Genomic DNA, 12,054 nt, shown 5'->3' on the forward strand with positions numbered 1-12,054 from the left:
CTTTTTTTCCTGAGATTTTTAGCTTATTGACTTTGAAATCCTGGAGAACTCTCAGGTTTTAAAAGCTAGGAGGTCAGAAAATACATTCTTTCTATAGTTTTTATTTTGCTAGAAAAAAATGTACTGTAACCACTGAGAAGTATTTTGTTTGCAAAATGCAAATAAAATATATTATTGAATGGAAAATTCCTCATGATGAAAAAGTAGAAGAAGCATGCTTAGGAATACATGCCTGCTTTTGAAAAGCTTCTGTCAGACAGTTCTGCTTAGCCATGAATGTGTTAGTCTGTGGGATAGTCTCCACAGGAGATGTTAAACCAGATATTTCTCAGCTCCTGAGTTCTGGATTTGTGCATCCTTTTTAGTGTGAAAACTGCCACTGTTGATGAGTGTGTACAACTCACGTGTTTGTTCCCAGCAAAAGGGAAAGACTTAAATGTACACAGCACCAGAGAAAGTTCATCTTGCAGCTGGTCTCACACTTGCCACACTTGTCCTTAGCAGGATTTGCTTGAGCAGTGGAAGTTCGGTGACAAAGCTAAAGTTAAAAGGGAGTTAAAATGAAGCCTTGGGATTGCTTTGCTGCCCAGGACAAGGCCGTACCTATGGTTAGTGTCTCATATAAACCAGCTCTTCTAACCCAAAATGGAAGTTAGATTATAAAAACATGGTCTCATTCTAGGTTGCAATCTGGAAATGGAGCTCACAGCTTGATACAGACATATCCCACTTGTCACAAGAATCTCTCATTCTGAGATAGGACCTCATTTCATCAGTCTTGTTCTGTTGTGTCTAAACTTACTGGAATTTCATGGAGGGGCTCTGTTGACCTGAAGTCACATTCAGCTGCAGCTGTCCTCAGCCTGAGCTGCAATTTACTGCAGAAGAGTGCGCTACCGTCAACAACTGCGTTGGCTTAATCAAGATCCAGCTCAGAAGTGACTGAACCATCACACCTGGCTACTTCTCAAAGCAGTTTGAAAACCAACCCTGGAGCAGAGTGTGACAATGCATCTGCTACCACAGCCCTTTTGTTGGGATGCCATAGTGTTTTCACACTGACTGGAACTTAAGACTTTGGTTTTGACCCCCTGTATATGCAGTCAAAACAGCTAGGACCTGCATAGTTAAAATACCCTTTTTCCATTACACATGCATGATGGGGATGAGAGAGCTAAAGAGGTGGTTTGTTCTGATGCTTGGCTTTGGGGATCACCTCTGATAGGAAATAAAAGTATTTTTCCCCTCTTCAAGCATCAATTAGACCGGTTTACCCCTTTTTACTTTAGAAGGCTAGAAGTACAAAAGTGGGAGACTGGCAAAATCTTAAACATGTTTTTAGCTGCTTCTAGGCTACAAGACTTATTATATTATTGGCCAAGGGAGTTACTGTAGTTGTCTATTTTTATCACTGCATTTTTAAAACATGCAAAGAGCAAGACACTCCTTTTTAAGAGAACAGTGAATAAACGAAAACAAACAAATTACTGTGTGGTGTGAGCAAAGGTGATGGAAACAGGCCATTTGTGGCTATTCTGCATGTCAAGATCTATTATTTCATGCCAGTGACCAGACATTTAGCTTTTTCATGTTCTGGCTGTTTGTGCTTGTCTAGATGAGATGTTCTCACCTCATGGTAATTGCAAGAAAATCAAATTCTTTCTGCTTTGAGCAAAGAGAAGAACTGAAACAGGCAAACTACATGAGCTGGAGACCACTCACTGGCTAGAGATGGCAATCAAAAGGAAACTCGCACTCAGTAAGTAAATAATCTGCCTTCCTAGTTAGGTGTTCACCTGGCATGCAGAGCATGTCCCCTGCTCACTAGCTGGCTAACTTTGGAAAAGCAAAAGCCAAGTTCAAATGCCATGGATCATTAACTCTGAATTAGCACATGCTGACTTTAGATCAGTGGACAACCAGACAAGAATGTTATTACAAACTAACTACACTTTTAAAAGATAGAGGGATTTTGCCAGAATGGAGCAAGGAGCTGTGGGTGGCCCAATTTTAGACATTCCCAGAATCTGCAGAGTTGGGGAAACCTGTCTGGCCAGAAGCCTGAGGCTGGGGTCACCTGCAGGGTCTTGTGGTCAGTGTGATGCCAGCTACACGCTTATTACAGGAATCAGAAGCATTTCTCAGGCCATGTCTGTGTCTGAGTGTGCATGCACACTTTAGAACAGGATGGAGTAAAACTTACAAGAAAGGGTGTTTTCACAGATCATAAGTTTGTCTGGGTAGGTCTTTATGCAAGGAGGTCAATGAAATATTTTTGCCATACATTTTCTGGAATCAATAATGGGTGCCCTAGCAGCAAGATTTAAGATGCATTAACTGCTTAACCTGGTAATACACTTCGCTAAACTGTCTAGAATTGTTAACAGTAACATTCCCCATACACTTTTTCTTAACCATGGGAGGAGTGGTGATGAAGGACATCTGGCTTCTTGTAAGTTATACCACTGTTTAGCTGTTCTAAATCCTGCTCTCCTTGATTTTCTTCTCACTCCCACAAATTTACCACAATAATAAAATGAAAAATAGGAAAAGAAACTAAATCTGAACTTCTCAGGAGGCTAGCCATTTGGGTACGGGCACTTTTCCGACCATGTTAATGTCATTGAAATAATAAAAAAGCTGCATTCAAACCACTGACATTCTTGGCCTGTGCTGGATAAATACAGAGAAGATTTGAAGTCTTCTGGACAATGCAAATGGATTCATTTAGATATTTCCTATGTCACTTGAAGTCTACAAAAACCTCTTTAGAGAAAGAGGCCAATGTGACAAATACATTCCAGACAGCTATTATACAGCATGGATGGTCTAGGAATCATTCCAGACCCAGAGTAATGTACTGGATAGAAACACTGATGATGACTCAAAACCTCACTAGTTGTAATGATTTGCAATCATCAGAGGCTTGGACAAGTGAGGAGTCACTTGTGCGAGAAAAATCAGTAGGGTTTCTATCAACCCATCACCTATGTGCACAGACATGCTCTCAAACACCTGCCTCCCTCCTCCCCAGCCCCTCAAAGCACAGGAGAAATGAACATATGATGAGGTGAGTTTGTTTACCTCTGTCTGGTAGGCATCATATAGGAATCCTATTCCACTTGAATAAAACTGGCACCTTTTGTTATACAAAGGTCGGGGTTCCTGCAAAAAGAAAAACAGCCAAAAAAGTACTCAGTCTGGAGGAAGCATGAAGGCACCACGTCCCATGTCCCCATGACAGATGCTTACAGCTCTGTGGAGCTGAAGCCAGTGCAGACACTTGGCTCACAAACCCCTGTTTTGGCTTTCTTTCTAGAATGGCTCTCCTCAGGGTTACATTTTCCTTCCTCACTCCACCACTAAATTACGAGTGTCATTTAATTTTCTCTGTACCAGTCACCTCTTTTAAGAAGACATCACCCCTGGCATTTAACCACTTTCTTGCTTGATGTCAAATAACAGTCTCTATGAGAATGGTCCAGTCACTCTTTCGTGGTACAGTTTCTTACCTAGCACAAAGAATTACTTTACTATTTATCTTCAAGATATGGGATTTTCTTTTTAAAGGATTTCAACAATGTCCATTGTGAAAACAAAGTAAAATAGCTAATACTTTAAGCATTCCGCTTACTACCGACACTTCAAACCCAAAAGCAAATCAAAGAATAACGAAGAAATGAAGGCATAAAGGGAAAGTAATTGGCACTGTTTGGTTTTGCCTTACTTTCTGTTTATGCTTATTGCAAAAGATGCATTCACTGCTTATATTTCATATTTTGCTTGTAACAGTTCCCACAAGTTGATATAAAAGAAGAACACAGTGAAATATCTTTGGCCAGATGGAAGATGTGTGTTTCTGAACTTGGCAAATGGCCACTTCGAAGGCTAGAGGGTGCAGTTTCAGGACCAGACCACATTTGCCTAGGGAGAATTTGATGACTGAAGACAAATCTTCATCTGTGATCAGATGTCTATCCCAAAACAAAGTGTGGGAATGACTTATGTTGGCAAAAAAAAAGTATTTTTCAACTTTCTGTCACTTATCTAGTCCTGATCTGTGCCTTCAAAAGCACTGAAGTGTTCCCCAACATGTCAGTCAGACCACTTCCACGAGAGAAGATGGAAACCAACTACCCATCATCTCCTTTTTCCATGCTAACTTACAAGCAAAGGACTACTTAAGTTGTTAGCAGAAATCTGTGTTGATTAACTTTCACTGCATTTTAAAGCTTTATGACCCATCCAGGAATAAACCAGAAACTGCAGAAAGATCTGTACTACTTAGATCACTTCTGAGTATTCTATGCTTGTTCGATAATGAAGTGTGAACTGTATAAATCTGCTGACCCAAAATACATAACCAGTTAAAATGCAGAGCTAAGCAGGAATACAGTCAATGAGTTTAGCTCATGCATCAGCTTCTTTGCCTTTCTGATTACTCTGGCAAACCCAAGGAAGTTTGGACACCAACTCCCAAGGGTTAGGGAAAGGTTAGCTTCCTGCATCCAAAAATATTTATTTATATTACACAAGTGTAAGAAAAAATGCTTCAGTAACTCTTTTTCTCTAGGGGAAAAGCAAATACCATGCAAACAGCATGCCATGTCTTGAACTAGGACAACATTCTTCTATAGGCCTGGGAAAGCATTAGCCTTTATCCATGACTTCCAGGGACAGATCTGGTTGGGAGGACTAACAGGATTGTAGTTTCTCTGCTAGCACAGCAAGCATAGTATCAGCCAAAGGCTGTGCTGCCCTTCTTTTGTAGAGTAAACCATAGAGTAAACCATGACCAAGATGGGCAACATTGTGGTGGGTGTCTGCTATTAGACTGCCTGATCAGGAAAAAGTAGATGAGGCTTCTTTAGACAACAGGAACAAGCCTTGCACTCACAGGCCCTGGTGCTCACAGAGTACTTTAACTACTTTATTACTTCAAAGTAGTAAAGAACTTTACCCCAATATTTGGGGCAGGCACAATGTATCTGCTGGAGGGACAACACAGCAGGGCACAAGTAATCCAGGAAGTTCTGGAGTGCATTAATAACCACTTCCTAACATGGGTGATCAAGGAGCTGACAAGGAGAGGAGCTCTGCTGGACCGCATACTTACAAAGAAGGAAGGATTGATCAGGGATGTGAAGGTCAGGGGCAGCCTTGCCCCTAATAATGAGATGGTGGGGTACAGACTCTAAAGAGAAGGGAGCAGGGAAAAAAGAAGGATCCCAAACCTGGACTTCAGGAAAGGAGACTTTTGCCTAGTCAGTGATCTGCTTGGAAGAATCCCATGGGATATGTCCTGCAGAGCAGTGAGGTCCAGGAGAAATGGTTGATATTCAAGGATCATCTCCTTCAAACTTAAGAACAGTTCAGCCCAACTGAGGGGGAAATCAAGCAAAGGCAGCAGGAGGCCTGCGTGGATGAACAAGGAGCTCCTGATATAACTCAGACATAAAAAAGAAGTGTAAAACAATTGCAATCAGGAGCAAGTCTCCAGGGAGGAAAGTAGAGAAATTATATGAGTGTGCAGGGATGAGGTTAGGAAGACCAAAGCCCACCTGCAATTCAATGCAGCAAGGGTTGCGAAAGGCAACACAAAGGGCTTCTATGGGTGTATTAGTACCAAAAGAGAGATTAGAAAAAATATGGGCACACTACTGAATGAGGCAGGTGACCTGGTGAAAAAAACATGGTAAAGGCCAAGGTGCCTTCTTTGCCTTGGTCTTCAATGGAGACCAGTGGGAAAATCTGGGTCAAGAAATACCCTTGCTGGAGGAGGATCAAGTTGGGGAATGTTTAAACAGACTGGAGATACACAAGTCCATGGGACCTGATGGGATGCACCCATAAGTACTGAGGAGGCTCAGTGATGTCAATGCAAAACCACTCTTAGTTGTCTTTGGAAGGTCATGGTGTTCAGGGAAGATTTCTGAGGACTTGAAGAAAGCAAATGCCACTCCCATCTTCAGGAATGGCAAGAAAGAGAATCCAGGGAACTACATGCTGGTGGGAAGGTAATGGAGCAAATAACCTTGGAAACCGTTTCCGAACATATCAAGGACAGGAAGGTGATTGGCAGTAGTCAACATGAATTTACAAAGGGGTAAATGGTCATGTCTGATGAACCTGTTAGCCTTCTACAAGCATGTGACTGGCTTGGTGGATGTGGCAGGTGCATCCGCCCAATGAAAGCAGAGCTTCTTGGCTGCTGAAGTGCAGCAGCTCCTGACTGTCTTTGTTCTCAGGGCTTCGCAGTAATTGCGGCCTTTGGCCAATGGGAGCCGCTATTGCCTACAGGTCAGATTCGGCCTGGGTATAAATGGAGTCCCCTGGGGGAGCCATTTGGAGCTCGTCCCCTGGAGCAGCAGGCTGTGGTTGAGGACTCTCCCCTTGGGTCAGGACACTGCCCAAGGAAACTCCTCGAGGTGCCTTGGGTTGGGACGCTGCCCTGAGCAGGTCCTCAAGGTTGAGAGCCCTCACTTGTCGGGTGAGTGATAAAGCGTTTTGGGTTGCCGTTAAACCCTAGGGAGTGGGGCTTTGTTCTGCATTTTGGGTTGCCGTTAAACCCCATAGAGTTCTTTGTTATGTGTTTTGGGTTGCCGTTAAACCCTAGAAAGTTGTTCTGTTCTCCTCTCACAGACATTCAAACCTGTAATTTACGGAGAGCTAGTTAACTGTGTTAATAATTAATTTTTTATTTTTGGTGGTTGGTTGCTCATTTGGGAGCCTCCGTAACAGTGGATGAGTGGAGCTTCTCACTCATCTGCTTCTGGATGTTCTTTATCTTCACTTCAACAAGGCCTTTGGCAGTCTCTCATAATATTCTTGCAGACAAGTTGATGAAGTACAGGATAAATAAATGGACAGTGAGGTGAACTGAAAGCTGACAGAACTGCTGGCGTCGTGGTGTGATCAGTGACATGAAGTCCAGCTGAAGACCACTCAACAGTGGTCTACCCCAGAGGTCAATACTAGGGACAATATCATGTAACATCTTAATTACTGCACTGGATGATATGTAGAGTGCACTGTCCACAAGCTTGTCGATTGTATAAAACTGGGAGCAGTGGCTAAAACACCAGAGGACTGTGCTATCATTCAGAGAGACCTGGGCTGGAGAAATGGCCCACAGAAACCTCAAGAAGTTCAGCACATGGGAAGTAATAATCCCATGGCCCACAAAAGGCTGGGGACTGACTGGCTGGAAAGAAGCTTTACAGAGAAGGACCTCGGGGTCCTGGTGGGCAGCAGGTTAAACATGAGCCAGCAGTGTGCCGTTGTGACAAAAAAAGGCCAGCAGTATCCCTGTCTGCATTAGGAACTGCATCACCAGCAGGTCTGGGGAGGTGATCCTTCCTCTCTACTCAGCACTGGTGAGACATAGCTGGAGTGCTGGGTCCAGCGCTGGGGTCCCCAGTATGAGAGACATGGACATACTAGAGTGAGTGCAGAAAAGGACCATGAAGATAATTAGCAGACTGGAGCATCTGTCATAAGAGAAGCAGCTGAGAGACCTGAGACTGTTCAGCCCAGACAAGAGAAGGCTCAGGTGTACCTTATTAATGTCTATCACTACCTGATGGCGGAATTAAAGAAGATGGAGCCAGACTGTTCTCAGTGGTGCCCAGGAAAAGGACAGAGGCAATAGGCACAAACTGAAATACAGGAAATTCTGTTCAAACATAAGAAGAAATTTTTTTACTCTAAGGGTGATTTAACACTGGAACAGGTTTCCCAGAGTGGTTGTGGAGTCTCCATCCTTGGAGATACCCGAAGCCCAACTGGACACAGTTATGAGCAACCTGCTCTAGTTGACACTGCTCTGAGCACAGGGGGTTGGATTAGACAGTCTCCAGAGGTGTTGCCCAGCCTCAGCAACAATGTGATTTTGTGAAGAGGGTCAGAGCCTACCTCAGGATATGAGCACACTAACAAGTTCTCTCAAACTATCATAGGTTGTGAATTTAGCAAATATACCTTACCTTCTGGGCATGCATGCCCTTACTACAGGTTGCTGATGAGTGATGCCACCACATCACACCACGAGGCTGTGTCTGGCCCTGCATGCTAAAATCCTCCCCTCAGACATCTCTGTATCTTGTTAAAGGCAGTGAGATAGCTGTCTAACCTGCCTCCATCAAGTACAGGAAGACCTGCACCTTGGCCCTGATCTCTTGCCTCACATAGCTTTCCTACCCTTTACACCTCCTTCCTCTTACAAAAAAAAAAAATTGGTCCTTTTATTGATTTGGTCTTTGAGGGAGAAGACAAACATGCTTTTCATCCAAGTGTGCTTGTGACTGGAAGCAGCACTGTTCCCTGAGGAGAGAGGTGATTGATTAATCCATACCAGCTATTATCGCTTCATATTGCTGTGCAGCAAAAAGGTCAGAGCTGTGACATGGAAGAGACCACTGTGAATATAGTTAATACATTTGCATGCACGTGTATACTTTCCTTCATGCACCTAATTTCGAAAAGGAAGCCTGCTGCACTAGTAAAGCCAGATTTCTGCATTCAGTCTGTTCTTCTAAATGCATTTCTATGTGCAATCAGTCTGGCAAATCCAAATCAAAATAAATGAGTAATGATTGAGTGTGTAAAAGTAACAAAGATTAGGTAACTTTGACTTTATCTAGACACCCACAGAACACCTACAGCATGCAGCTTTTAAGTAGAGGTACACTGGGGATGCTGAATGGTTGCACTGGTAAAAGCTTCCATTTGAATTAGATTTTTATGCGACAGAGGTGCTGTGGCCTGTCTGTCTACTGAGGCTTTTATATGAATAAAGCACCACACAGACATTAAAAAGTGTTTAAAAATTATCCAACAGTATGTCACACCGCATTACACCCGCTGGATTTTATAGGCCTCTCTAATAACAAAGACAAATGAGAAATACTTCAAAGCTATAAAAGTATTCCTGACAGACTGCTCATAAAATACTTTATATTTTCATATTGCTCACTGCAGACTGTGTATGAATATAGGATACCTAACAGTCCTTGATTCTATTTGTTTCCACTGCTTATAGAAACACTGGTAGAGACAGAGCTACTTTTACATACTATATATGCAAGTATATACATATTTCATCTATTAACAGTTGCTTTAAAGTATATAGCAACAATATTCTGTTTAACTGATTTGATATCCTTTGATACTAGGAACTTCCTCAACCACTGTTATTGGAACAGAGCTATGCAATACCTATCACTAATGTGTAATATTAATATATTAATATATAATAAATAATGCATTCCCCTTCTCTGCTTCTTTGAGTAACTCTCTTTAACTGAAAATGGGCAGGTGAGAAAGATCTGTTGGTTACAGCTCTGCTGATACATGCAGAGGACAAACACCAGTAGGCTGGCAAAAAGAGGAAGAATTTTGTATAAAAATGTAGTTGCATGCTTGGGTTTATTTACTAATGTAAAGGAAAAATTGATGGGTTTTATTCAATCTTTCTGAGCACTGGTAAAGATGATTTCTTAGCTAATTATGTATGAGTGTGTTTGTGTATAATAGGCACATACAGTCAGATTGCCATCAGTCTAAGTTTAGAAAATTTTCAGAAATGTCAAAAAAAATTCTAAACACCCAGTAATTCCCTTTCATTTCAGGCAAATCAGAAATTCTCAGCCTTGAACCCTACAGAGCAAACTGTAGCTCTCCCTGTTCTTGCACAGTTTTTATTTCAATATTTTTCTTGCATGTGTATTAGAACCTGGGAGTGATGAACAGACGGCTAAGAGGGAAGGCTTTATGCCAAGGAAGAGAAGATTTGGTCCAAATATAGAGGGTTTTGGTTTCATTGGTTGCTTTCTTTTAAGAGCATACAATAAAAAACCCACTTTGATGGTGGGAGCATTGCGATACATTATTTGTGTAAGGAAAGTATTCTTTGAACAGTATCTTTGGTGGATTTGATACAATGTCTGTGGGGAGGAGGTTGTATGGCTCTTAACTGAGGTATGGAAAGTAGATTTTTCTATTCCAGTATTTGTTTCCTTGGAGAACACATATATTTTGGATAACATAGGGAAAATTCCATCTCCTTTATGTGCAAGTCCACTTTATGAAAACTGAGATATAGCATAAACTGCATTGACTGAAATTTATGCCATACTTTACAGACACAAAACATGGCTAATAATTTCTTGAAATTATCTGGTGAGGGCTATTTTTTTTCCAATTACAGTATTTATTTAGTCTTAGCTTCCATGGCTGCATTGATAGAAGTGTAGATTAATCAGTGCCAGGGAATGTTCCCAGGCCTGAAACCTGATCATCTAGCCCATTAAATTGTTAGAACTGTGCCTGTGATGGCTTTGGCCTGGGCAAACTATCACCCTTCCAAAATAATTTCTGGGCATGGTTTGGAAATTAGCATGGGCCAAGAACCATTCCCAGTAAGTAATTTGGACATTGCCATACTGCCTGTGACTCTAAGAGACTTTAAGAGTAAGGACGTGGGCTTCACCATGCCAGTTGGCCTGGGGACCACTGAACGGTCCTGGGCTTATGTAAAAGATGAGTACAGATAAAACTAAGGAGTCCAAAATCAGACTAATGTTTTTAGTGGCTCATTAACTTGAAGTTTCTAATTTTCTGTTTTCTTCCTACAACATTTTTGTAGGTCCTTTTCATCCACAGCATAGCTAGCAATGAATAGGAGAGGGAGTTGCCAAGATTTTTCAAGTTTAATCCTAAAAGCAAACCGAAACATAACCCTTCAGTGCCAGCTTAGCCGTGTGCCAACAGCTGGGTGTTCTGGAGATTATCACTCCCTTTGAGATCAGGCTCTCTGCTAACTTTCTGAAAGCAGGCATGCAAATATGAACAAACAGATGTTATTAGCAAGTAGCTTTTATGCTTTTCTGGAGGGCTAGATGGAGCATAGGTATCTGTGTCTGCCTCACACTGATTATCTGAGAGCACATGGCACATGGGGAGCATACAGACCTGAGAGCTTTCAGACCACAGAATAATCTCATGAAAGAAGGTGCCAACATATTAGGAGTCTGGAAAAGCAGGCAGGCTGGATCACTGTCTGGGGACCTGAGCTAAAGCTGATTGACCCTGTACAAATAATGAGAGGAAATGCTAAAGATCTTTTGTCATTTCTGTCTTTCTCTAAGAGCTGTTTCTCAGTCTTTTTCAACAACATTCTCAATGAGATGGTTGTCACTTGAGGAAGGCCACTGCTAGGAAATCCCAGGGATTCATAGGAGTGATTAATACAAACATCTTTGTGCTTTCACTCATAAACAAAAAAAAAAAATGTGCATTTTTAAAATGTTATGAACAGATTCCATATTGGCTGTGACAAGATGGGTATTAAGGAACATCTGAGTCTAAGGTACAGGTCAGTATCCTCAATACTGTGGTAAGTGGGTATCAGCTTTAAGAAACAAACCATCTTATACTTCTGTTTCCTACCCAGCCTTGCAACTCCCACATAAAGCACATGATTATACCTTCTGGAATCAGAAAAAAGGGTGGGTGTTTTTGACAATTGTTTTGGACTTTTACTGGTTGGCAGCTAAACATGCAATTTGGTTTTCAGTTTGCAATTTCTGGAGCAGAAGGGGCTTTCAGTAAACTATTTATCTTGCATAATATCACTATTTTAAGAAAAGAGTAGAAATAATAACCCCCCCTGAACTCTCCAATCCCATATTTCCAAATATTGAACCCACATCAACTGATGGAAAAGAAAATAAACTAATTACAATACCCATTTTAAACTAGCCAGTTTCTTATAGATGTGTATCTTCCCTTGTGCTTGATAAAGAATCTTTAACCTCCTGGTAGACCACAGAATGTCTTACCCATGATTCATGAGATGTAAATTTTTGTACACATAGTTTACATAGTTATTAAAACACTACTCCTCATATGCCTCATTGAAATGTACTTCTGTAAGTAATGGCATTATTTTCATAACCTTTGCATTTCAGAGAGCAGCTGGGAAGAGAGGGGTCACTGCTCAACTACAGGAGACTCTGAGCATGTGCTCCCACAGGAAAAGGTGCCTTCTTGGAA

General features: G+C 41.6%; 1 protein-coding gene across 2 annotated transcripts in view; it reads right to left on the reverse strand.

The window, feature by feature from the left end:
* TMEM255B (transmembrane protein 255B) overlaps positions 1-12,054 on the reverse strand; it is a 75,510-nt gene that overhangs the window by 15,746 nt on the left and 47,710 nt on the right. For both annotated transcript variants that reach the window (XM_074860970.1, XM_074860971.1), the window contains one exon: positions 3,085-3,165. In XM_074860970.1, the coding sequence (XP_074717071.1) occupies positions 3,085-3,165 (81 nt within the window). The remainder of the gene's footprint in view (positions 1-3,084; positions 3,166-12,054) is intronic.

This window comes from Strix uralensis, chromosome 2 (assembly GCF_047716275.1).
Source record: "Strix uralensis isolate ZFMK-TIS-50842 chromosome 2, bStrUra1, whole genome shotgun sequence".
Taxonomy (NCBI): Eukaryota; Metazoa; Chordata; class Aves; order Strigiformes; family Strigidae; genus Strix; species Strix uralensis.